Raw genomic sequence first — 24,397 nt, 5'->3', positions numbered from 1 at the left:
CTGCTTTCAGCTGGAATGTTCTGCGTTTACCGAGCTGTGCTGAAAAGCTGAGAACTCCAGCTCAGGGCCGAAGCACTTTGCCAGCCGGAGGGCCCTTCCAGAGGAATTCTTTAGGCTGTGCAGCGCGCTGGATAAAGGGAAATGACAGAGGCGAGGCCACGGGAGCAGGTCGGCCCTTACGTAAGGCTGCAGCTCCCTGCCAGCCCCTGGGCTCGGCGGCGGCCGAGGAGAGCCCTTCATGTGACCCTCAGCCGTCCCCAACAGCCCAATTTTAATGTGAGACATAAAGCCTGCTCGTTACGTAAGCGTCTCTCCCGGCCAAGCGCTTCCTACTGCAGTAACCAACATTTAATTTTAACTCGCCGCTAAAATAAAACGTTCCGTGGGCAGAAGGAAGTGTATGGGTGGGAACAGGGAACGGAGCTTGTTCGTGTCCCAACAGGAATGAGCCAGAAAGATCAGGGATGTATTTCTGTTTGATTTACAGGGCCAACTTAGTCTGACAGCATCTGTTACAAAGTGCCCCAAGACCCATTCCACGCTTTGGCTAATACAGCCAAAAGGAGAATTGCAAACGTCGTGAAATGCTTTTTAATTACACCATTGCTGCCCAGTAAAACACTGGATTCTAAAGGTGTCCTAAAAACAGTAGTGTAATTTTAATTGACTTAGAAATGCACTGACCTGGCATTTTGACTTGGTCTGAAGGACAGAGAGTGGAAAATGCAGTTTCAGCATTTAAAAACGTGAGGGAAGCAGATGACTGTCAGCGTGGCCACCTAAGGCGTTAGAGCTGAAACCCCTGACGTGCCGTATGGAAAGTTAGTGTTGCGTGGGACTGTAGCCTGTTTTGATGTGCTGAATTTGCCTGATAAATCTGAAAGTCATCAGGTTTTCCTCTGGTCTACCTGAAGCATCGTGAGGTTTTTGGGATGGCCAAATCCCCTTGCAGCAGGAGGGTATCCCTGAGGGTCATGCTGCCTGTCCTGTGCCCTCTCCAAAATCCGGCTTCTTACTGACCTAAACAGAACGAGATATTTGTGTGAAAATTATACCCTGGGATTGCAACTTTATTGCCATAAAGAGCACTGGGATGTGACTATATCTGCTTGCCAATGGTGTCTTTAAAAAAAACGCTTTTTTTTTTGCCTCAGCAGTTTAGCTCTTTTACCTCAGCTGCCCGTGGTGTCACCTGAGGGGCGCCCCTCTGCCGATCACTTGCCCTCACCAGCCCCGTTAGAAATTGCTAACAAATCAAATATTAAGAAACATTGGAATCCCTTTTGTAACGCTTCGTTAAAAAAAAAAAAAAAAAAAGGTCCAGTGAGGAGGGCAGCAACGCTATTAATACCTTTCTCTTCTTTTTCTGGTGGTGGTGGTTGCCTGTGGGCTGGCACCTGGCCCCCTTTGTCCTGAGGGGAGAAGGGGGGCTCTGAAGGGGCCGGAGGTGCGCGTTTCCAGGGAATTCTCGGGTGGGGGGCGGTTCATGGCGGTCTCCGAAGAGAAAGGGAACTCTAGAGAGGCAGGAGATCCCCGTCTCCATGGAGGTGTCTCAGGGGGCACTCACACGGGCGTCTGTGAGGGGCCGGCGCGGCGGGATGGCTGTGAGGGGACGCCCGAGTGGGGTGGCCGTGCCCGGGGCTGTGAAAGGACTCCTGAGGGGGAGCGGCCGGGCCGTGGGAGGAGCGCGGCGGAGCCGGAGCCCCGCAGCTGTGAGGGAGGAGGCGGGGGCCGCTGGGGGCGATGGCGGCCGGGCGGGCCGTGTCCCCGCCCCGCGGCGCTCTCCCCGCACCCGCCCGCCCTCCGCCGCCGCTGCCATTGGGAGCCGAGCCGCGCCGAGCCCAGGCAGCCGCCGGTCCCGCTCCGCCGCCATCGCCATGAGCTTCTTGTTGTGAGTACCCGCGGGGTGTTGGGGGCTCCTTTCCTCTCGCTCTGCGCCGTCCCGCCGGGGAGGGCAGGGCAGCACAGCCCGCCGAGAGGCCGCGGCCGCCGCCCGCCAGCTCGCTCGCTGCCCGCCGCTCCCCGCCGGCCTGGGGCCCGCTCCGTCCGCTCCCCGCTGTCTCCCTTTGTGCCCCGGCGCTGCCGGCAGCAGCCGCCCCGCTCCGCCGGCAGGGAGCGGCGGGGCCGCCGCCGCGCCGTGAGGGCGTTTGGAGGGCGGGCGAGCCGGGCTTCCCCTTCCCGCACGGCTTCCCCTCACGGATACGAGTTCGGAAACAGCCACGGATCAGCAGCCCGGGGGACCTCCCCGCTGAGCGCCGTGCTGCCCGGCCAAGGGGTGTCGCTGGGTAGGCGAGAGCGGGGTCGGGGTCAGACACCCTGCCGGGGGCTCTCGGCGAGGTTTTGTGATATTTTCCTGCGGGTTTCTCGTTTCTGGCGGGCGGAGGTTGGTGCCGTAGCGTTGTGTGTCTGTGCAGCTGAGTTAGGAGCTGACGTGTGGAAGCGGAGCCCGGGGCAGGTGATGGGGCAGGTGGGGCTCCCCGGCTGCCGGAGCCCCGCCGAGGACCTGGCCAGGCTTTACTGCGGCAGGGAAAAGCTCCCTCGGGAGTTGGTGGCGATTCAGGTGCGGGCAGAGCCCCACTTGTCGAAATTTTGCTTCGTGGGCAAGAACAGAATGAACTTTGGTCCCTCCCTTTGGAAACAAAGACGAGGTACTTGTGACAATTAGCATAAACCGGTTCAGTGACCTATTAGTTAAGGCGAAGATGCGCTCTAGGCAAAGAAGGGCGATCGAGGCAGCAGAAAAAGGCGCCCTGGAAGAGCCGAGCTCCATTAGGGCCTTGTCCCCGCTGAGTGTTCCCGCACACTCCGGGCTCCGTGCGAGCAGCCGCCGGAATATCTCACACTCGTTTGAGGCTTACATCGATAACCAGCACATGTAAACGTGGCCTGGGCTTAGAGAAGAGACTTTATCTCAGAGCTGGAGTGTTCTAGTAAGTTGTGTTCTCATGGAGACAAATAACCCTGGCGCTGGCTTCCTCCTCAGTCCCTCCCTTGTATTTATCTTTTAACTCTGGCGTAGCCAGCCCGCTGGCCTGCCCGCTCCGCAGGGATGGTGAAAGGCACCTCTCAGCTGCCCAAGAGAGGTGGCTGCAGATGATTGTCCGTGGATGGAGGCGCGGTGCTCCTAATGAGAAGCCCAGCTGTCCTCCCTCCTTGGTAATTCTCAGCTGCCACGGTGGAGAAGGGGGGGACGGGATTTCGAGTGTCCTGGGAGTCTGGTTTACAAATTAGAGAGCCTCCCTCTCCGTGGCGTTTGGCTAGCTGGGAATGGAAGAGCATGAAACCCTCCATCCTCTGTCACAGGCAATAATGAGGTGGTTGGTTCGTTTTTTTTCAGACCCTTCTGAAACCTAGGAAAGCAAACCTTTACCCCATTGTTCCAAACGATCCTTCTCGATGGAAGGCAGAAAGGAAAACTGGAGTTAGTGCACGGCAGAGTGAGAAATGTTGGCAAAGCTGCTTCAGCTGTTGCTGGCAGAGTGCTGTAGATGATACCTAATTTACTCATCTGCAGTCTGGAAATGTTTTTTTTTTTAAAAAAAAAAAAAAGAAAAAAAAAAGTAGAAAATATGCCTGCTAGGCCTCGAGGTGATCAGGGAAAATTTCTGTGTTGCTGCCAGTGAGTTCTGATGGGTTTTTTTTGGTCAGTTGGCTTTTTTTAGGGATCCAGCAAGTTAGCATCACCATTTTTCAGACTTGAATTTTGGCTTGGTAAGACTTATTCTCATATAGTGTGTGGGTATCTGCAGGTTTAATAATGCCAGCTTGCCCTTGGAGCTGCAAACCCCCCAGGTTTGCCTGCCGCTTGTAACCTCATCTTTCACAGAACTTTTTCACCTCTCTGTCACCGTGCTGCGGAGGTGCCAGCGCTGTTGTCCCTGCTGTTGTCCCTGCCTCAGTGGCACTGCTGTCCCTCGTCGAGCTGACTCAGAGTTTGGGGCTGGCTGTGAGGAGGATCGTCCTTGTGCAGCAGGAAGGTTTCCCTGCCTGGCAGCCGACCTGTCTTGCAGGTTTATGGTCAGGGACCGGGCTGCAGCTTGTCACTCTGACACCCAGCGCTGTGCCAAAAGCCACCTTCTCCCAGGGGCTCCCCTCTTGTCACAAAACAGGGGGATTGTGCTCGGATAACCCAGCCCTGTCCGCTGACAAATCCCTGGCTGTTCTTCCCTGTTGCTAGGGCCAGTGACATATAGAGCTACGTGGTGGGGGGAAGTAAAATCAAGGGGAGCCATTGTCTTCTCTGCTTGTGGGGAACACTATAAAAAGACTGTCTTGTGAGGAGAGTTTTTGACAGCAATTGTTATTTTCAGCGCCGTGGTTTTCTCTTTCTGATCGGTTTCTTCCTTTCTGAAAAGACGCTGTAAACCTCTCCAGTGGTTGAATAGGTTATCCCAAATGTTTAAAAATTATTTAAAAATGGGATTTGGATGAGGAAATATCTCCAGTTGCAAAAAACCACTGCTTGCTAAGTTCTGTCTAAAAGGAAATTACAGCATAGTTGCAGGTACTTTAGCTTACATCTCCAAGGAAAAAAAATTAAACATAGTTCTGGTGGGCGTGCCATATGGTAGCTTGCTTGTGTTATCCTGCTGGCAAGACTTACATAAAAAGGAAGCTGGATGAAAACCTTTTATTTATAAAAAGAAAATATTCAGATTTATTACTGAAGTTCTGAAATTGTCTTTTCTTTTAAAAAAAACAACAACAAGAAACCAGAACCCCTATCTTTGGATTAGTGAATCCCTCTCTAAAGATGCCAGCAGAGGGTTTTTTAAAGGAGAGATTGTTTTAAGTAGCTGTTGCCTGATCAGTGTTGGGAGGACGAGGAGCTGCTGGAGGTGAGTGAGGGCCAAATTAACTTTCAGACCAAACTGGGGCAAGGTGTGCTGGTCCTTCTCTGCCTTCTTCTGCAGCAGAAGAGCAAGCGCAGCTCGCGGCTGCTTTGATGCTCCATATCAACATGGCTTGTTGTTTTGTTGTTTTTATTTTTTAAACTGAAATCATCACACTTTGTGTGTAAATATATGTGCAGAATGTGGTGTAGCAAGGCATTGCTTTGTTTTCCCCTCGCATCTCTTGCGGATTAATACCAAAATCGGAGCCGATGGGTTTGTTTCCAGATTGACAAACAGTGTGGCCTTCTCAAATCCTCAGGCTGATCCTGCTCTTGGAAAACATCAGGGCTGTTTGTTTTTGTCCCTTCCTCAGCTTCCCGAGGTGCTGAGTTGCTGCTCCTAGTCCAAGGAATTCCCTTCATGACGGGGGCAGCGTAGCAGCCGGGTGCTCTGTGAGTGCTCCTTCCATACTTCTGGAGATGGATTTATCTCCTCTAGGTCAAGGACTCCCCCAGAGGACTGGTAGACACTCCTAAGCTGGGATTTGCTCGTGGAAAAATCAGCTTGTAGGCATTTGCAAACTGTCAGAAAAGGGAAATAGAGCAAACATCCAGATATTTCCCCCCTCCCCGAGTTTTATTGTATTTGTTGACGTCAGTTTTAGCTTGAGGAGCATAAGGCTGCTGTGGGATCAGGGCAGGCGCTCTCCACACAGGCATGTGTTAACATAAAATCAGCTCCTTGACTGCTGCCATTAGTGATGTGTTCAGTTCCTGGTTGTTTTTCAAGTACCAGGATTGGGAAGTCTCTCGAGTTTTCCCACAAGTAAATCAGAGAGAGGACTGTAAAGCTATTGCCAGCTTCCCAAATAATAATTTTTTTTTTTCTTGTTAACAGTAATTTTGAGTTTTGAGGAAAGCAGAAGTATTCCGTAGTGGTCGGAATCATTTAAATGGAAATTCAAATGAACTTAAAGCGAAGTAAAACGTGGGGTTTAGGGTGTCAGATAATGGAGTGCTGCCACCTTATCGGTGAGGTTGGAGGTAGAGAGCAAGGAAGCTGCTTGCTTGGCTTTTATTTCTGCAAGAATGAGTCTGCCTCGGAGTCCCGGGGCTGTGCAGAGCAGTTCTGGCTGTGAGATGTCTGCACTTGGCCTGGCACTTGGGAAAACAGCCTTTGTCCCCTGCTGCTGTGCTTTGGGGACCTGCAGTAGGTGAAGAGAGTGACTGTCGCTTCTAAATGTTGTCAGGCAGCTCCTTCTCAGATGGAAACATGGCTTTGGAACGGAGGAAAAAAAGCGTAGGAAGAAAGGCATTGTTCGGTGTGAAAGTTGTGTTTACTACATCGCAGTGATGTCCGGTGTTAATTGCTTCCTAATTGTTTGCTTTTATGCCCCGATTGTTTTCCCTTGTTTGTCCTTCCCTCTTTGTGTGAGTGAGCCGATGCCATTCGCTGTTTGCAGGGAGGAGCGGTGGAGCAAGGATCAGTTCTGGGGGTCATTTGTGTGCTGGAGACCTCCTGGGATTTCCATCCTCACCCAATGCCTTTGTCACCTTTTACTTTTCGGACAGGCCTTTGGATTTAGGGCCTCTCTGTGGCCACAGCCGTGGGGTCTCAGTTCCACCTCGTGCTGTCTTGAGACGTACACAGTGTTTTTTATCTTGTTTGAAAAAGGATAAAATATTAGAAGCATTTGTCTGCCAGGCTGGAGGGTGGCTGGAGGGTTGCAAGAGGCTGACAGAATGAAGCTGCTTGTTTTTGTTTTTTTTTTCCTCAAGAGAAGTAAATAGCTGCATTAAATTTGGCCACTTTAAGTCTTCCCTCGTAAGCAATAAGGCAGATCTTGCTGCCAGAGCTATCAATAAGCCTCTGACCCACAAATCGGCCTAAACCGCAGCACGGGCTTTGCGATGCTTTTAGTGTTTGTAAACTAAGCCACTTCCTACTGGAGCTGAGCTACGATGAGCTTGCTGTTTGGCTTTTGTTCGTTTTTGGTTTTGTTGGTTTTTATTTTCCTCCTTTTAAATACCCAGGGAGACTGGGGGTTATAAATTCGGCTGCCATAAAATCTGTTTTCAGCTGGAGCTGAGTGTAACTATCACTTTTCACAGACTTGGAAAAATTTCTCTAGCCTTTACATTTCATGACGTGGGATTGTGAGGATCCAGTGCTTTGCTTTGCCTGTGTATATGGATCTCCCAGATGCTTTCCCAGGGCACTGCTGCCTGGGTCGATATTCTGAGGAGAGGATGTGAAAGAATGGAAGGAGAGCTGAGGATCTGCACGTATCCATGCAGCTCAAACCAGTTCCTGGAGAATAAGTTTGAAATAACTTCTGATTTCTTAGTGAGCTTAGATGAAAAGCGTGGTGCATCTCAAGCATCTCTCTGTGATTCAGGGCTTCGCTTCCCATTTCAAATCCGTAGCCTGAGTCAGCAGTCAGTCGGTTCACGAGGAGGAGATGGTAATTTTGTGTGTCAGTCCCACCCTGGGAATTCATGGAGGTAACAGTAGTTTTTGCCTTGCAAATGTATTTTGATGTTTTTAAAAGCAGTGGGTGGAAGCGAATTCGCTCACTCCTCTCATGTCTTGTTTTCCCCCCTGAAATCCAACTGTGACCTCAGCTTCTTGACCCAACTCTGCTTCTGGCTTTTTTCTGGTGTGTGAGGACACTTCTACCTTGCTCTCCTTCTGTTCTCTTCCTTCTCCAGTTCACAGCTGATCCTTGGCAGGACTCCATTCCTTTTGGTGTTCTTGCACGCTTGGAGAGATCCAGCCCATGTTTCACTGGAGTTTTAGTTGAGGTTTGCTTGGGTGTTTTTTGTTGTCTTCTGTCCTCACACCACTTCATCTTTCCGTGTGGTCACTTGTCTCTGGAGTTAATTGCTTGTGTCCTTAAGATACTGACGTACACAATCTTAATCCCTTCCTCACGTGAAGGAGAACATCTTGCAGATAAGGACTCATAATGCCTGGATTTGCTGTCTTTATCACGAGTCTAATTCCTTTCCTTACGACAGAAAGAACAAATGCTAGGCTTTGGTCAATTCCTCTTCTGCTAAAAATTGAGACGACTGACTTTGGATACAGAAACCATTTCAACCCAAATAACGATTGGGTGGGTTCTCTATTTTGACCTTAATGAAATAACCTATATTTTGTTTCGGTAGCTGGTACTTTAATTGTATTTTTCTCAACTTCAGTAGCACAGTCCTGGTTTTGCTTGAATGGATTTATTGTTTTAGGGACTTGCTCAGTGTTCTGGATCCAGGAATCAAAATGTCATTACTTTGTCTTTTACTTTATAGTCACAAAAATACTGCTTTTTCCCAACGCTAAGGTGTACTTTTTAGGAAAAACAGCTTCTCTCTGATGTCCTATTATTAGCTTTTGTGGTTGACAGCTCTTCTTAAAATTTCTTGCTGCAATGGGAGTGGAAAAAACAAAAGAGGGCAAGTCTGAATATGAAAATTCATGGAACAGTTCAACTGACCTTGGGCTCAAGTGTCAAATGCTGAAGCTTAAATAATTTCAAAAGAGATGTGCTCCTAACTACGTAGGAGCAGTCATTCCCTCTCAGATGCTTCAGACCGGTGGGTTTTCCTGATAAGACACTTTGGAAGAGATAAGCAAATTTTCCTGCAGATAGTTAGATGTGGCGCATAGAGGATTTTATGAAATGTGGAGGTTGTGTAAGAAATACTTGGGGGTGAGATAATGCAGTGTATTTTTGGAAAGCTGTTAGATTATTCATTGCTGCCTCCTGTCCTTTCCTTCTTCCTGTTGTTCTCTGTGTCGTTTCTTGCCTCTGACAGTTGTTAGTTCCTGGATCCAGACCCCATTTTGCCTATTAATCCAAGAGGAAGTGTAATCTTCCGTCTCTGTTTGAGATTTTCTGTTGGGAAGTTGCCCAGTGTTTGTCCTTTGCCACGTTCCTATCCTCAGCCTGTTTTGCGTGGGGGTCACGGTAAAGGGCGGCCTTTAGAAAGTGCTGAAGTGACTTTTTCCCCATAAAAATTTGGTTAAATTCCTCCTTTAACTGTCTATTCCCTAAGCCTGTTAAGCGATGGTTCTTTTTATTGTGTTTAAAAGGGTTGAAGAGCTGTCTTAAACGCTTCGGTTAAGTCTCTTTTTCTTCCTTTAGAAATGCCCTGATGCGATTTCTTAGGTTGTGTGACTAGATTTGCTTTAGTCATTCATTAAGCATCGGTTTCCAAAAGCACTGATCAGCATTTTGGGAAGCCATCCATGTTCTGAGGCATGTTCTCCAAACACTATATTTGGTGTACAAGTCAGGGTCTAATTTGATGCTAGAGCCAAGCTTTTATTATGGCAATTTATCACCCTCAGCGGGCTGTGGATGGCTTTCTGCAAAGCTCTGCTTCCTACTTGTAAATGTATTTACAGGGTGTGACTGTTAGCAGCAGCTTGGGCAGCACAGGGCATTAGTCATGGGCAGACAGATAATTCAGCTGGATGTCAGGAAACCTGCGGGGCAGGAGGAGCACCTGGCTGTGGGAAGCAGCGGACACCTTTTGTGCCGGACCCTGCTCCCTGTGTGTCACATGGAAAAAGTGCTGGAGTGCAGGAATCGCCGCTGGGCAAAACCTGCTGGATTTTTGGGGCACGCTGCCCCCTTGCCTCCTGCCCCAGCAGCTTGGGGGATGCTTCAAGGGACTGGCAGCGGCTGGGGCTCTCCAGGCCGCTTCAGGATATTCTCAGTTACAGATCTGGAGCTCCTTCGTGCCTTATTGCTCAGTTTTATGTACGGGGAAGGGGAGGTTTAAGAAAAGAAAAGTGTGGTTGTGTCTGCTGAATGGTGTATAAGGTTTGTCCCTGCAGTAAGGAGGTTTGAACCTTTGTGGAAACCAAACTTGGAAAAATTGCTGCTGAAGTTCTGACTTGAGCTGGAGTTCATGCTGTGCCCTCCCTCTTGAGTAAGCTGATGCTAATTGGCAGAAATGAGGGATCTCTGAGAAAAGAGGGGAGCATTAGTGAGGAAATAGTGCTGTTGAGCTTGCAGGGAGCTTAATTGTGGGCTGACATGTTCAGAACAGTGAGCTCCATCTCGCAGGAAAAAACAAAGCAGTTGGAAAAGGAGTACTTCATGGAGTACTTCATGTTTACCTTCTTCAAAGCTCCAGTAGCCCGCTCTTTTAAACAAGTGCTACGTGAATATTGGGATATTAGCAGAAATAAACCTAGTTTGGATTACTCCTTACAGTTCCACGGCGTGTGTGTGTGTGTACACAGTAAATGTTAATATTGAAATAGCCAAGGAACCTCAGTATGATTGAAAGGACCCAGCAGAACAGCCAAGACTAAAATGTAGTGATACATTCTAAGAAATATAAAATCTGTTTATAGTAAGCTTGAAATTTTGTGGGTGAAGACAGTGTTGCGTTTGCCTCATGGTAGTCAGTGGATTCCTGGGAGCGTGCAACAAAATATTTGGGATCACCTTGATTCCTCTCATGCTGCAGGATTTCAAATGCATGTCAGGAAGGGGAGAACATGCAGTGGTGCTTGGGTCTCTGCTGCAAGCCTCTTTGTGGTATTTCAAGTTTGGTGGTCTTGAAGCTCTTGGAAAAAGTCTGTGGGAGACTTGGGAGACCAGTGACATCCACAGAATACGCTCAGCCAGCCTTTGGGGAGGCTGCAGGTTTTGTGCCAGGGATGTGTTCCAGTTCCTGCGCTGTCCCCGTGTCTGCCTGTCTGTCCCTGCAACTCAGGAGGGCACGGCTGCCTGGCAAACTCGGATCCAAGCTTTTCTGTGATGGATACTGCTGGCACTGCTGTTGGTGGCTCTGGCCTGCCCCTCTCTGCTAGTCCTGCAGGGAACAGGGCAGGAGAGGTTGAGTCACTTCCGTAGCCACTGGCTGCCTTGGGAGTAGTGGAATTGTGTTGGGAGAGCACAGCCAGGGCTCTGGTAGTATCCAGTGAGGGCAGCTGTGACTCGCTTTGTTTGTTTTGAGGGTTTTCCAGGAGATGAAAGTGTATTAAATGAATGCGTTGTAAGTGAAACAAGGGAATTTATTTTGGTTGTAAGCATAGCAAACTGATGATGATTTCCCGGTCATGGGATGGGGCTCTGGACGCTGGCTTGTTCCTTGCACTGGGAGTTGTGATGACTTGGGAGAAGGGTCGCATCCAAGTGGGCAAACAGCAGGAACACCATTGGGTGGAGTTGTAGCAGACACCAGCGCTGTAGCATAACACCTCCTGCTTGTTTACAGGCACTCTCTCAGCCTGCAGACGGGGAAAACGGAGGCAGAGGGAAGCGTAGGTGCCTGGTTTGGCTGGAAAACAGGCTGTGGCCTCCTAACATCCTTGTGGATTTGGCAGCGTGTGCCGCCGCGGGGTGACAGAGCGAGGGCACGGGGAAGCGGCCGCTCCTCGGACACTCATCCCCTGCTCAGAGCTCAGCCAGCTCAGGTTTCCCTGCAGCTGTGTTCTGGTGCTTCTAAGAGTTGTGCTGGACCAATCCCACACTGGTTTGAGATTGCTGACTCTAAACTGTGTATGTAAAAATGCAGAAAAAAAACGCATTTTAGGAGTGTGGATGCGTACGGGTTAGGTCGGCTTTGATGCCGAGGCGTGGTGGCTGGGGCAAGCAAAAGCAAAACTGTTCCTTAAGGCTACCTTAAATAACTTTCTCTTTCCTGGATGTGAATCATCTGATAAAAGTCTGTTCTTTTAACCTGTTGAGTCTTGTGTGTAATGGAACCTGTGTTTTTTCAGATCTATATGTGAGATTGGGCCTTTGTCATCTGCCATCCTGTGGGGAACTTGAGCATGTGAAGACAGCTGTTTTTCCTAGAAAGGGAAGCCAGATTGCAGTCCCCACCTTGATGGGTGGAGAATGAAAAATCTCACAGAAACACTGATTTCCCTGTCAGTACTCCAGTAGCCCTTGAGAAGCATCTGCAGGTTCAAAAGCCTCTGGAGGATTGAAGTTACTCTGTGGTGTAGGTGGTAAACAATAAACCCCACATATTCTGTTCCTACAGGAGTAGTGGCCGTGTGTCTGGGGAAATCTTTCAAGTCAGTGCCACTGATTCCTCCTTAAACCAAAACAAAAGCTCTAGGCCTGGAATTGCTTTCAAACCCTTGCCTTACCCTCTGGGAGAGCAGCTGCGGTGTGTGAGGAGTTGGCAGCTCCTAGCTTGCTTCCCAGAGCTGCTGCTTGGGATGCATCCTGAATTCTGGCCTTGCTTTTGTTACCTGCAGATTGAAGGGACTGTACTGAGACAGGCTTACTTCCAATGGAAATTGGATTGGAGAAAATGGACTTCTTGGTGCTGTATGAACTGAAGGAAGCGATTCTTTGCCCTCACACTGTCGTTCTTCAGGGCAGAAATGTTGTGACTATTCAGTTTTATAAATAGAAATGCTCAAGTTCAGTCTCATCACTGCTGATTTTGAGTGTGTTCAGCTTAATTTTACCTTCTGTCCTTCTGATGCTGTGGTTGTCACAGGGAAAAACGGGTTTAAAGGCTGCAGCTATTGATTTCATTGTCAAAAAGTAGCTGGAGCTTTTGGTTTAATTTCTATGTTGACGTGTTGGCTGGTGGAAACAAACCCATCTTGCTCTGATGTTTCTATTCTTAGCAGGATGTTACCATTTGAAGAGCTGTATTATTGTTTAAAGGCTGGAAATGTTTGCTTTTCTGGAATTTGGGTCTTGCCTCGGAGTGTTTCTGTGTTTAAAAAGAGGCACAGCAGGAGAAGGGAGACAAAGAAGTACAGAGCTAAAACTTGGGGGCTTCTCTGATAAACTCACTCAGCCTGTGGCAGGGAGTTGCTGCCTCAGTTTCCCTGTGTAACGAGACACTAATGGTCCCTACTTCCAAGACACTTGGTGAGGATTAATTAATGTCTTTAAAGGTGTTTGAAAGTGAAAAAAGCAGGAGTTCAAAGAGGATAAATTTCGTGAATGTTCTGTGCATGGTCTCTGAGTTCAGCTTTCTGAGAATCCCTTTGAGCTTTCCCCAGTACTTTGAAGGGCTTGTTTCAGCCTGGCCATGGTGCTGATGGCTTTGGGGAGACACTGAGTGGTACAGCTGTTCTTCCAGGAGTTAGTCACTCCCTCCTTACCCCAAGGAAGGGGCCTTCAGCATCATGGATCAGGGAGAGGAACGTGGGTGGCAGATGAACGCTGAAAATGCTGCCACTGCACAGCAGCTGGGAGCCTCAGGTTAGTTCTGGCTGAGAGCAACCTGTGAAGGGGTAGCTTTTATGGATAAGAAGCCTCAACTCACCTGGTTTAGTTCAGGTTTCCCCAAATCTGCTGCAGACTTGGTGGAAATGGATAGAAATCTGTGCTGAAAGGCCCTGTGGACAAATGGTTGGGAGTGAGGAGGTTTAAGCTAGGCCAGCCCAAGGGAGAAGTTACTGGGAAGTTTATCAAGAGCTGAGGCTGGGTATTTAAGCTGCAGAGAGCACATCTGCTGTGTTTGAAACTGAGAGGAGCTGTTGAGGCCATGTGGGGTGAGCAGAACACCTCAAATTCTTCCTGTCTTCTGGAAACATCCTCTTCCCAGCCTGAGACAGAGCAGCCTGCAGAAGGTGCATCACGAAACACCCCCACTGCCAGCGGGCGAGCGGCTGAGATGACAGCTCTGGAGGCCACGGCGTGTTCCTGCTTCCAGGCGAGCTGCGTGGGCTCCTGCAGGTGGGGAGGGCTTGCCAGGCAGCCTCAGACACAGCTCCTCATTCAGCTGCAGCTGGCACTGCTATGTAAAAATAGAAGGGCATGGTTTGCTTTGGACGTGGGAGTGAAGGGAGCGAGGCGTCCGTGGAATCACGGGAATTTCTGGAGAAGTCAGTTCTCTGTGCAAGGCTGCGTGGTGGTCGTGGCACATGGTGGGGATGGTGCAACGTGCTCCCTGTTCCCTGGCCTTCTTATGTCCAAGGAAAATGGGATCTTCACTGGTTGCTCTGCCCCCTCTCACTTCTGTGTTAATACGTAGCAGAGCTCAGAGGCTCTCAACAGGAAAAGGCAGGTGTTGCCTGCTCTCTTCAAGCGTTTTTAAACCTCGACAGAAATGGCCCGTTCCATTATGGAATGTAGCTGAAAATAAAGTGTCACCCGTGACCCAGACATAGGTGATTGTGTGTGTTGTTGGCCACCAGGCAGAACTCTTTCTAAGTTACTTTTTTCACTGATTGCTCCAGGAGCTGAGGAAATAGACCTGGGAGAAGACAACTTTCTGAATCTGTCACATGAAACTGATTGGCATAACAGGCAAAAATAATTATTTTTTTTTTCTTTCTGTGAAATAACAGGGGAGCTTCTGGACTACTAAAGTAATTGGAATACCGTTTATTCATGCAATATTTTTAACCAGACTTTCCAAGAAAAACCACATCCTATCAAGATTTTGGCTTAGAGAGGCTGCACGAGGCTGTCCGTGAGCTGTGTCTCAAGGGAGTGTGTTAACTGGCCTCGGTGAACTGCACAAATGCGTGGAATTCTGATAATTTATTGCCTAAATTGCAGGTATTTCCATAGCACGTGATGACTGCCAGGCTGCAGTTTTCCCAATTACTTTTCCTTTTGGATGCCTGCCTGCCTGCCTTTGGTGTGACAGCGTTTCCTGCTGTTTTAGGGTGGCTGTGCTGCATTTGAGAGGCAGGCATCAGAAAGGTGTTGGAGGCTAAGACAGGATGGTGTGGTGGTTCATTCTGTTGATACAGCCTTTGACAGCTTCTGGGAAGAACCCCCCCGTGTTTCTGGGAAGGGGAGAGCAGGGGATTAAATGCTACCTAAAGCTTTTTCCAGCGTGTTGCATTTTCTGCTTCCTTGGCTGTGGTTCTGTGCAGGCTCATGAGCTGGGGTGGGTACGGTGAATTCTTTGCCAGAGTTTCTCAGAATAAACTACTTACTTAGGGAATTCCTTCACCATGCTTGCCTTGTGCTCTATTCCCAAGCCCTCCTCCCTTTGTTGGGCCTACTCTTTGTGCTAAAATAGAAACAGTTCCTTGGGTTGGTTATTTCATAACCTTTTCCCAGGTTGTGTTTAGCTCTTGCTGGGTTCCTTCTGCTTACGCTGACACATGTGGAAAGATAATGATCCCAGTCTCTCCTGCTCTCCAGATGTTTGAAGTTGTATTTTCACTCCTCACGCTGGCAGAGTGCCTCTGAAGTGGCTGTGTTCCTGAAAAGAAAACAGTTGGGTTTAAGTAAAGTAGTCAGTCCAGAGATTTGGGGTTTTTGTTTGTTGGGTTTTGTTCAGTTTCCTCTTTGCTCAGAGCTGGTCTGAGAGTGGCCTGGCACCAGCTGCAGGTGGCTGGAGGGGTGGGAGGTGATGGTGACTCCCTGAGCCACAGAAGCTTCTCACTCCCACGGGGAGGCAATTACTTTACTCAGGATTTATGTGTCTGGTATCCTGGCTTGGGGAGAGGAGAGGATGACTAGGAGCGGCCAGAAGTGTCCTGTAACAGAAGAGATGGGAGCAGGATGTTCCCTCCTGCTCCTCCTGGCTGCATTCAGCAGCAGGCTGTGCTGCTGTTGGTCGGGTGTCCGTGTGAGTGTACTCGGCTGTGCCAGCCCACGATCCCTGCAGGTCCTGCCAAACCCTTCTCCACACCACCCATGATCCAGGGTTAGGCCTGTGGGAAGGGGAGGATGCTGCCTCTCCTCTGGAGCCCTGGAGAGAGCTCTGGGATCACAGAACGGAATCCCAGGATGGTTTTGTTGGAACTGACCTCAAAGCCCATTTGGTTCCAAACCACGGGCAGGGACACCTTCCACTAGCCCAGGTTTCTCCAATCCTGGCCACAGGATGCTTCCAGGGATGGGGCAGCCACAGCTTCTCTGGACCACCTGGGCCAGGGCCTCCCCTCCCTTTCTGGGGGCAGTGTCTCCCTAAGTCAAGGATTTCTTTCTAGAGTAAAGAGACACAGCCCCTTGCACCCTACCAATTGAAAATATTCTGTTTGCTCCTTAGAGAGATGGTCAAACATTGGCCAAGTCTTTATAGGAAGAAGTGAGATGTGGATAATATTTGTAATGAGAATTGTGCTGTCTGGGTTTCACAACTTTGCACTTGCATTGGAATTCAGAGCTCAGTTTGCCTGTTCTGACAGAGGCCTTTTCTCAGCTCATACACAAAACCACTCAAATACTGACTCATTGGACACTTCTGCAATTATTTGATTTTGCACATCATGATTCTGAGGTGCTAGGGGCTCATGTGCCATCCAGGCTCACTGCCATGGTTTAAAATTCGAGTGTCTAAACTATTTTTGTAAGCCAGTCCAAGTTTTTCCAAACAAAATTTTGGCTAAGGAAGTGATTGGGTGAGAAAAAGGTTTAAAAAAAGTCAGAATACCTTCTGCTTTAGCATCCCAGTTTTTGGTAAAATACCCTGTTGCAATGTGAAAAGATGTGAGTGGGTAAAGTATCTAAAGTTAATCCTGTCCTTCCCTGGGCCTGGTCTGCTTGTTTCCTTTTTGCTTCCTGTGAAGGTCTCTAAATATCTCCTCTCTCTTCTGCAGTGGCAGTCGCTCTTCCAAAACCTTCAAACCAAAGAAGAATATTCCCGAGGGGTCTCACCAGTACGAGCTGCTAAAACATGCCGAGGCCACGCTGGGAAGCGGCAACCTCCGGATGGCTGTGATGCTTCCAGAGGGGGAAGACTTGAATGAATGGGTTGCAGTGAACAGTGAGTCGCTGGCCTTTTCTTCATCCTTGGGGGGTGTTGAAAGTGGGCTGACACTTGTGGGAGGACAGCTGTGTGTCCCTTGCTATTCCTGGAGAAAAGGGGGCTTGGGGGACCTTGTTCTCTACAGCTCCCTGATGGGAGGGTGCAGCCAGGTGAGGGTCAGGCTTTGCTGCCAGGGAACAGGGACAGGGTGACTGGAAATAGCCTCAAGAAGAATTCCTTCATGGAAAACGTTGCCAAGCCTTGGAGGTGTTGGAGTCCCCATCCCTGGAGATGTCCAGGGAATAGCTGGAGGTGGCTGTCAGAAGGTGGAGGTCAGGCACAGGTTGGACTTGGATGATCTCAGAGCGCTTTTCCAACCTGAATGGTTCTGTGGTTCTAAAGGGGTTTGTAATTTTCCTAAAGTTAGTTCCTTTAGTTCCTACCACATTTTGAGCCTTTGCTCTGGTAAGTCTCTGATGTCATTGTTTTCACTTCCTCTAAAGCTCTTTGTCCAAACTCTCTGCTTTCAGGCCAAACAATGATGCCTAAATTAGCATTTTCTGATTGCTTGACCTTGTTTCCTCCTCCTCCCTCTCCCTGCTGCATGAATTTTGCCCTCTGCTCCTAAAGAATGGATTCTCCTTTTGCACTCCGTAGCCTGTGCAGTTTTGGCTGACACAAGCTCTGTGCCCTGTCTGGGTGTTTGCTCATCTTTTGCCCCTCGGGCTTGATTGTGCACAGCAGTAGAAATGATGCTTGAGTTAAATTTCTGTGGTTCTGCCTTGTTTCTTCTTGCTCTTTGACATGTTTGGGAAGTGAAACCTTCACACTGACTTCCACCTTCCCCTTCCCAGCCAGCCGTGCAGTGCTCTGCTGCTCCACTTGCCTCTGTTTCCAGGGCAGGCTGGAATTGCTGACACCATCCTTTGCCCAAGTGAATTCACACTGCATTGCAAAACTTGACTAGAGAAAAAGCCAGCCCACTTGTGTGAGTAAGCATTGCTAAAGATGCTTCATATATTGCTGGCATCCTTCCCTTTCGGTGGTTCCTTCGCTCCGTGTCTCTGCTTTCCTGCGTGGCTGCAGTTTTTCCCTTCCCGAATGGCTGAGCTGCTGAATGAGCTGGAATGAAACTGTGGCTGTGTAATTAAGGAGTGAGCTTCTGCTGTGCTGCTCCCTTCCCTCAGCATCCCTGCACAGCTCTCTGCTCACAGAGAGGTGTCCTGAGCAGACAGGATGTGTGACTTGGAGTCGTTGCTTTCACCCTTCTCGGCCCTGAGAGCACAAAAACCAACCTGCTGCCTCTCGCTCTGCTCTCAGCCTGGTGGGTGTCCTAGGGAATGGCTTGATGTGCCTGGGGATTTTGAGACTTCCAAGTGTGGGATTTGCCATAATCAGTCTTTTTCTTGGAGCCTGTGTGGGTTTTCTGAACGTGCTTGCCTTGAAGCAAACAGTGGGCTGTGGTTTCTGCTGGGAGCAGGGAGTGGAAACTTAATTAACAGCTCCTGTGGGCACTCGAGAAGCGAGGGCTGGGGTTCTGCCTCTGCTGAGCAGTGGCTGTGATTTGCTCCAGTGACATTTGTCTAATCCTGGCTGTTCATCCTCTGAAATACACCTGCAGGTGAAGTGGGTTTTATAAATTGCAGTGAGCACAGTGCCTCAAGACAGAACCTGCTCTTAGTTATTGAAAAAGAACCTTCTTTTCCAAGAGTTTGGCGTAATTAACTGAAAGAGTAACTGTAGCAGCAGGGTTAGATGGGGTGTTAGGCAGAAATCCCTCCCTGTGAGGGTGGGCAGGCCCTGGCATAGGGTGCCCAGAGCAGCTATGGCTGCCCCTGGATCCCTGGAAGTGCCTGAGGCCAGGCTGGACAGGGCTTGGAGCGACCTGAGGTAGCAGAAGGTGTCCCTGCTCATGGCAGGGGTGGAACTGGATGAGCTTTAAATTCCCTTCCCACCCGAAGCAGTCTGGGATTGGGTGAAATGTTCTTGGGAAAGGTGGGCCTTTGGAATACTGATCCTGAGGGAAGCCACTGTCCCCTAGCGAGTACCTGCTCCTCTCTAGCTGCAAAGCTTACCCTGAAAATCTTTCTTTGATTCCACACTTGCCAGCAGAATTTGGGATTGTAATAAAATGCACTAAACTTTGAGGCAAGGAAATAACTAGGCTTTCTCCTTCCTTTTTGTTCTTCCAACCGAAGATTTTGCTGCAGTGAACAATTAAATAGTTCTTGCTGGAGGCTGTTGCAGAAAGTCGGTGGTTGCATCTCTTTTGTCACAGATCTTAAAAAAGCAACAGCAATGACGTTTTTTTCCCCCCAAACCCATTCCAGAACCCGTGCTTTGCAGTCTGGCCCATAGGGATCTCGTGCTGCAGAGTGCTCAGGGGTGCTTTCTGTGCTTTTCAGCTGTCGACTTCTTCAACCAGATCAACATGCTCTACGGAACCATCACGGACTTCTGCACAGAGGAGAGCTGCCCTGTCATGTCTGCTGGCCCAAAGTAAGAGCATGTCCCTCACACTCTTGGCAGTGGTGCAGTTGTTGTGAGATGTTTTTTTTTTTGTTTGTTTAAAATCTTGAGACTAGCTGAGATGAGTGGCTGGAGTTGGGGGGCAAGGATGTGAAAGAGAAGAAGGGTTTGAACTTCGGTTAAGGGGGTGGGGAATAGAAAGTTGGGGTTTTTAGGTCTGTGTTTATGTTTGTTTGGTGTTTCCTTGTTGTTTTCTTTTAACCTGGAAAGTAAATTAATTATCAAAATTATATTTCTCCCCCCCCCTTTTTTTCTTTTGAAACATTAATGAGGCCTTCTTAAATGAAGATTTAAAGTTTTTATGTGCAGGCATTCCATTAGGGCTTACCAAAATCCTCCTTGTAGGTACTGTAGAAGTAGTAGATGTCTGGGTAAGAATCCAATGTGCTCTTCTTGGATTCTTGCTTGTGCTTTTGTGGAGACATCCAGTGTTTGTGCTTTTTCCTGCTCTCTAATTCAGCTTGTTGTTTTGCTCTGGTTCCAGGCACCTGGATCCTGGTGCCTCAGCTAAGCGTTGATATTTGTCCTACATGAATACCACTTAAATCTTGGTATTAGGGCAGTACTGGGTGTTGAGAAATCCTGTTTTTTCATAAATCCGGAAACACAGTCCATTTGGTGTGTCTTGGATTTTTTTATGTGTTCTTAGATGCAATTTTAACATGCTTTCAGACATTCTGGTTTCTTGCTGTTAGAAAAATAGGGGTTTTTTTTGCCCCATTTTGAGCAGCACCTTCATAATCCCTCATCAAATTTGTTTATGGTGAAAATATTCTCCCAGTAGTTGTTCTGACAGCACTGAATTTGCTAAACAAATCGAGGGGACAGATGTATCAGATGCAGCTGGGCTTTGCATGAAACCACACGTGTGATCTGTAACATCCAAACCCTGTTGTTCACCTGGGAGCTGGTACTGTCAGACTCCCCCTGTTAGGTGTGCTTGGGGCTTTTAATGAATATCTTTCCAAGCTTATCCACACTCTGGGCTGGTGTCAGCTGCATTCCCCAAGCCAGGCAAAATATCTGCTCCCTTCTGAATTTGATGAGGACTCCTTTCTGTCTGGATGTGTAGGTAGCCTAGAAGTTGTCTTAACCACAGAATCCGAATCCCAGACTGGTCTGAGCAGGGAGGGACCCTAAGGCTCATCTGGTTCCAGCCACGTGCCATGGGCAGGGACACCTTCCACCAGCCCTGATTGCTTCAAACCTCTTCTTTTAGCTGGAAGGCATTTTATATCAGTTTCCAGTTTATAACAGCATTCCTAGGAACCTACCTGTGCCTGTAGAAGAGGCATCATTTGGGATCTCTGGCGAGAGCTAACCTGGTTTGGCTTTCAGCTGCACAAAATCCTGTAAGAATATTTTCAAATGTGAAGAAATCCCCTAAACTGGAGGGGCATGATGCGTGTGGCTGGCTGCTGCTGTGGCAGCCTGGCTGAGGTTTGGGAAGGCCTGCAGGAAGAGAGGGAGCCAGGAGGGCAGCAGGGAGGGTGTGGGAGCAGGAGGAGCAGCCCTGCAGGCCCGTCAGGAGCGGTTCAGAGGTGCTGAAGGCGGTGTCTCACCCCAGGTACGAGTACCACTGGGCAGACGGCACCAACATCAAGAAACCCATCAAGTGCTCTGCTCCCAAGTACATCGATTACCTGATGACCTGGGTCCAGGACCAGCTGGATGATGAAACGCTGTTTCCTTCAAAAATAGGTGAGTGAGTGAGTGGCTGCAGCTCAGCAGCACCCTTGGGTTGCACAGGAGCATGAGAAGGTCTCCTTAGTGGTTGATACCTGGGGCAGGTTTGGAAGGTTACATTATCTATCTAAACATGCTTATCTTTTAAGATACTTGTAATGCATGAACTCTGATCCATGTGTTAGTACTCCTAATGAACTCCTGTCACAATTCTGGATGCAGGAAGGACTGATTCTAACAGATACCTTGCTCTGTTCATGGAGTCTGGATAAAGCAGAGGGTCTCAGACCCTTACAACCAGTAACTGGCAGCTTCTTGTCAAAGAAGAAATGTTTGGTTGTCACGAGGAACTTTCAGGCCTTCTTTCCAAAGAAGCTGAATTACAGCTTTGATCTTAAGTTGATGATTTTTATTTTTACTTGTTTTTTGTTTTTTAAGTGGAAATGTAAAATAGATGTTTTCAAGAGGCTTCTGTTAGAAAAGCAGGAGGGAGATAATGACCAACCAACAGTTTGGAAAAGGTAACAGGGGAGATCTCTTAGTTGCCTTAGTTTTGTAACTAATTTCTGAGGCTTTTGACACATTTTCATTAATCATCTTTAGAGAAAGGGTTCCTTCAGAGAGACATCCAGAGATTACAAACTGACCAGCTAAGTGTGAATTTCCAGTGGGCTGCAGTAGCCAGAGGAGCAGATGTGATCTACACGTGTGCAGGGCAGGCTGAATCAGGAACATGAAAACATTGGTGGTGGGAGCTGAGAGCATTGGTGAGGTCCTGACTGGCCTCAGAGCACCCAGAGCTTCAGACAGGGCCTGAGCACTTGGAGAAGAGGCTGCAGAGGAGCTGGGCTGACTGGGGAGACTGGTGAGTGAGGAGAAGCTAGACAGGTTTCCTCTTTTCAGATGGTTGACACATATCTTTTTTTAGCCTGGGGAAGTGACAGCTCAAGATTTCATCGCTCCCAGTAGCCGGTTGCCGTTTCCCAGCTGATTTCAATAAAACTTGTGCAGTGACGAAGATCTGCTGTTGAAACTGATTTCATCTGTCCTGCATTGTAGTGGCTTTCCAAACAGGCAGACACAGCCTGGGAGTTGAAGAATAAGCAGTCTGTTTTGTTCTTCCCAGGCGTACCATTCCCAAAGAACTTCATGTCAGTGGCCAAGACAATTCTCAAGCGTCTCTTCAGAGTTTATGCTCACATCTACCACCAGCACTTTGACCCCGTGATCCAGCTGCAGGAAGAGGCACACCTTAACACTTCTTTCAAGCACTTTATCTTTTTTGTTCAGGTAAGGACACTGCAGACAGCGTTCTCGTTTCAAAGCTATGTTATCCCCCTTCTCTTGTAGGGAAAAAATCAGCATCTTCTTAGTTTTCCTCCCTTTAAGAGAGAGAAAAAGCTTCAGGGAGTGGAACACTGCTGGTCAGAGAGTGGTAGGTGGGCAAGGGAGGCTGTAGTGGCTGAGCCTGGGCTTGGAGAGCTGAGTGCCAAATGAATTCTGGCTGAGTAGGGCTTCTCACCTGAGCTGAACCCACAAAACTCAGTGTGTGTGTGTCTTTCTGCTCATCCCTGTTACAGGAATTCAACCTTATTGATAGAAGAGAACTTGCACCACTTCAAGAACTGATTGAAAAGCTCACCTCCAAGGACAGATAAAAGGAAGAGGACTTCTTGAAGTCACTTGTTTCTTTAAGCAAGCGTGTGGTATTTGTTTTTTGTTAATTTGTTTTTTTTTTAAAAAAAAACAACAACAAACCAACCCCCCTGTGCTGTTACCAGTGACAGCTGAGATCTACTTTCTGTGCTTTTGTTAGGGGAAATCTTTTCTCTGTTAGTGACATGTGCTAAATAGCTCTTTTTTTTTATTACTATTATTTCATTGTTGTTACTCATCGTGGAATTTCTAGCAGGTGCTGAGTGTTTATAAAGGAAACGTGCTTGGTTGGGGGATTGACTCTGCTGGTGGATGGGTTCTTGTGTTGTGTCAGTGGTAGCCCATTCTCATGAAGTCCCTGGAAGACTTGCTTACTTTCTCTAAGTGCCTTGGCAGACTCACTTCTGAGGTGCAAAGCACATACAATACTGAACATTGCTGGAAACAGAAAATATGTACTAACACCCAGACACTTACTGAAACTCGTTTTAAAAATATATATATATATATCTATGCTTACACTTAAAAAAAAAAAAAAAAAGCCATAACTTGCTGAAATCAATGATCTCCAGCTTTTAATACAAATACTTGTCTTATTTTTTTAGAGATGAATATAGAATTTTTCAGAGCTAGATGACTTCTTACAAAGAAAAGCAAAGTTCTCGCTAAAGCGGGACGGCGAAGGTGGTGTCAAAAACTACACAGACCTTGTGCTTAGCCAGTAGTTCCATGTCTGCTGCCATGGGACTCTGCATAGTTGCTTTTATTTTCTTAGCAGGAAAGCATCAGTTGGGTCAGCCAGCTTGTTAAGTTCCCCTAGCAGTTGCCAAATGAACAGGTAGTTTGCACAAATACAATTAGGGAAAATATTCCCTATAAGAATTTGCACTGGGATAGTAGTAATAATAATAATAGTGAGGAAAACCTGGCTTGAAAAATAACTGGGGGAAGGGTGTTTTTTTAATTTAGTAATGCAAAGCCTGGCTCTGAGGAGGGGCTCTGGTGGCCAGTGTTTGCTGTTTGAGGAAATGTGTCTCGGAGGGGAGATCATTTCATGGGCTGCTTGGGAGTTAGGTTACTGTGGTGGTGTTCTCCCCCCGTTTAAAATCACTGCCCATCTCCAGGGAGCTCCAGCTGTTGGGAATGGGGTGAGGCCGAGGTGAGCACACGACAGAGAAGCTGAGCTGCTGTTCTGCGCGCCTCGGCTTGACCAGAAACGCCGAGTGGGGTTGGAGCTGGCGTGCAGGAGCCTGCAGGGGAGGAGAGTGGCCATTGGCACGGGCAGCAGGGAGCAGCTGAGCACAGCAATGACTCACTTGGGAGCTGCTGGCTTCCAGTGAGGCATCCTGATCTTCCGGCTTGCCCTGTGCCAGCCTCCACCCGACAGCGCCGAGGTGACCAACCTCCCGAATGCCAAGTGCACGGTTTGCACACAGAGTGAGCAAGGCAGCAGCTCCCAGGTGCTAAACACCTGGTGTCTCCCATTAAATTTCAGGGTGACTCCTTGGTTTGGTGCCATGTGCCAGCAAGAAGCAAAAAGGGATGAATGTGTAGAGGTGTGAGGATTTGCTCGGACACGGAAGTGCAGTGGTTCACGTTCCTGGCGCGCCTCTGCCCGAGGAGGGTTTGGTTCTCTTTGTTGTTGCAGTTTTTTTTCCTTCTGAGCAGCCAATTCTAGAAATCCAGAGGCATCTGCTGCAGATCAGCCAATCAGACTTGGAATGTACTGAGTGTAAAAATGAGTCCTAGGTGGATAGTGTGGTTTGTTTTTTTTTTATTCAGTATCTGGCAGTAGAAGGTCTTAGACCGAATAGTTTCTAGGCACGTAATAAAAGCTTGGAGATCATGATTTGCCTGACAGCTGTATGAACACATTGTTTAATTACACAACACTTGAAAATAACATCATTGAGGGCGTGTTTGCAGTGGTGGGGATTTAGGATCCCCGTGCTGTTTCTTTTTGCAGCTTTTCATTGTTGTTTTGCTTCTGAAAGCTGTGGGACCAGAAGTTGACGTGTGTTTACACTCTCAGAGTAAGGG

At 48.4% G+C, this 24,397-nt stretch overlaps 1 protein-coding gene across 1 annotated transcript; it reads left to right on the top strand.

The window, feature by feature from the left end:
* The first annotated feature begins 1,568 nt into the window (after positions 1-1,568).
* Positions 1,569-22,451, top strand: MOB1B (MOB kinase activator 1B). Its single transcript, XM_058838024.1, has 6 exons — positions 1,569-1,891; positions 16,338-16,504; positions 18,892-18,985; positions 20,583-20,716; positions 21,828-21,991; positions 22,282-22,451. Exons 1-6 carry the CDS (start codon positions 1,599-1,601, stop codon positions 22,357-22,359), a joined length of 930 nt encoding a protein of 309 aa, XP_058694007.1. The 5' UTR covers positions 1,569-1,598; the 3' UTR covers positions 22,360-22,451.
* Positions 22,452-24,397: the final 1,946 nt, after the last annotated feature.

Source organism: Poecile atricapillus, chromosome 4, assembly GCF_030490865.1.
Source record: "Poecile atricapillus isolate bPoeAtr1 chromosome 4, bPoeAtr1.hap1, whole genome shotgun sequence".
NCBI lineage: Eukaryota > Metazoa > Chordata > Aves > Passeriformes > Paridae > Poecile > Poecile atricapillus.
The sequence above is the reverse complement of the archived record's forward strand: the minus strand, read 5'-3'. Positions and strand labels throughout refer to the sequence as shown.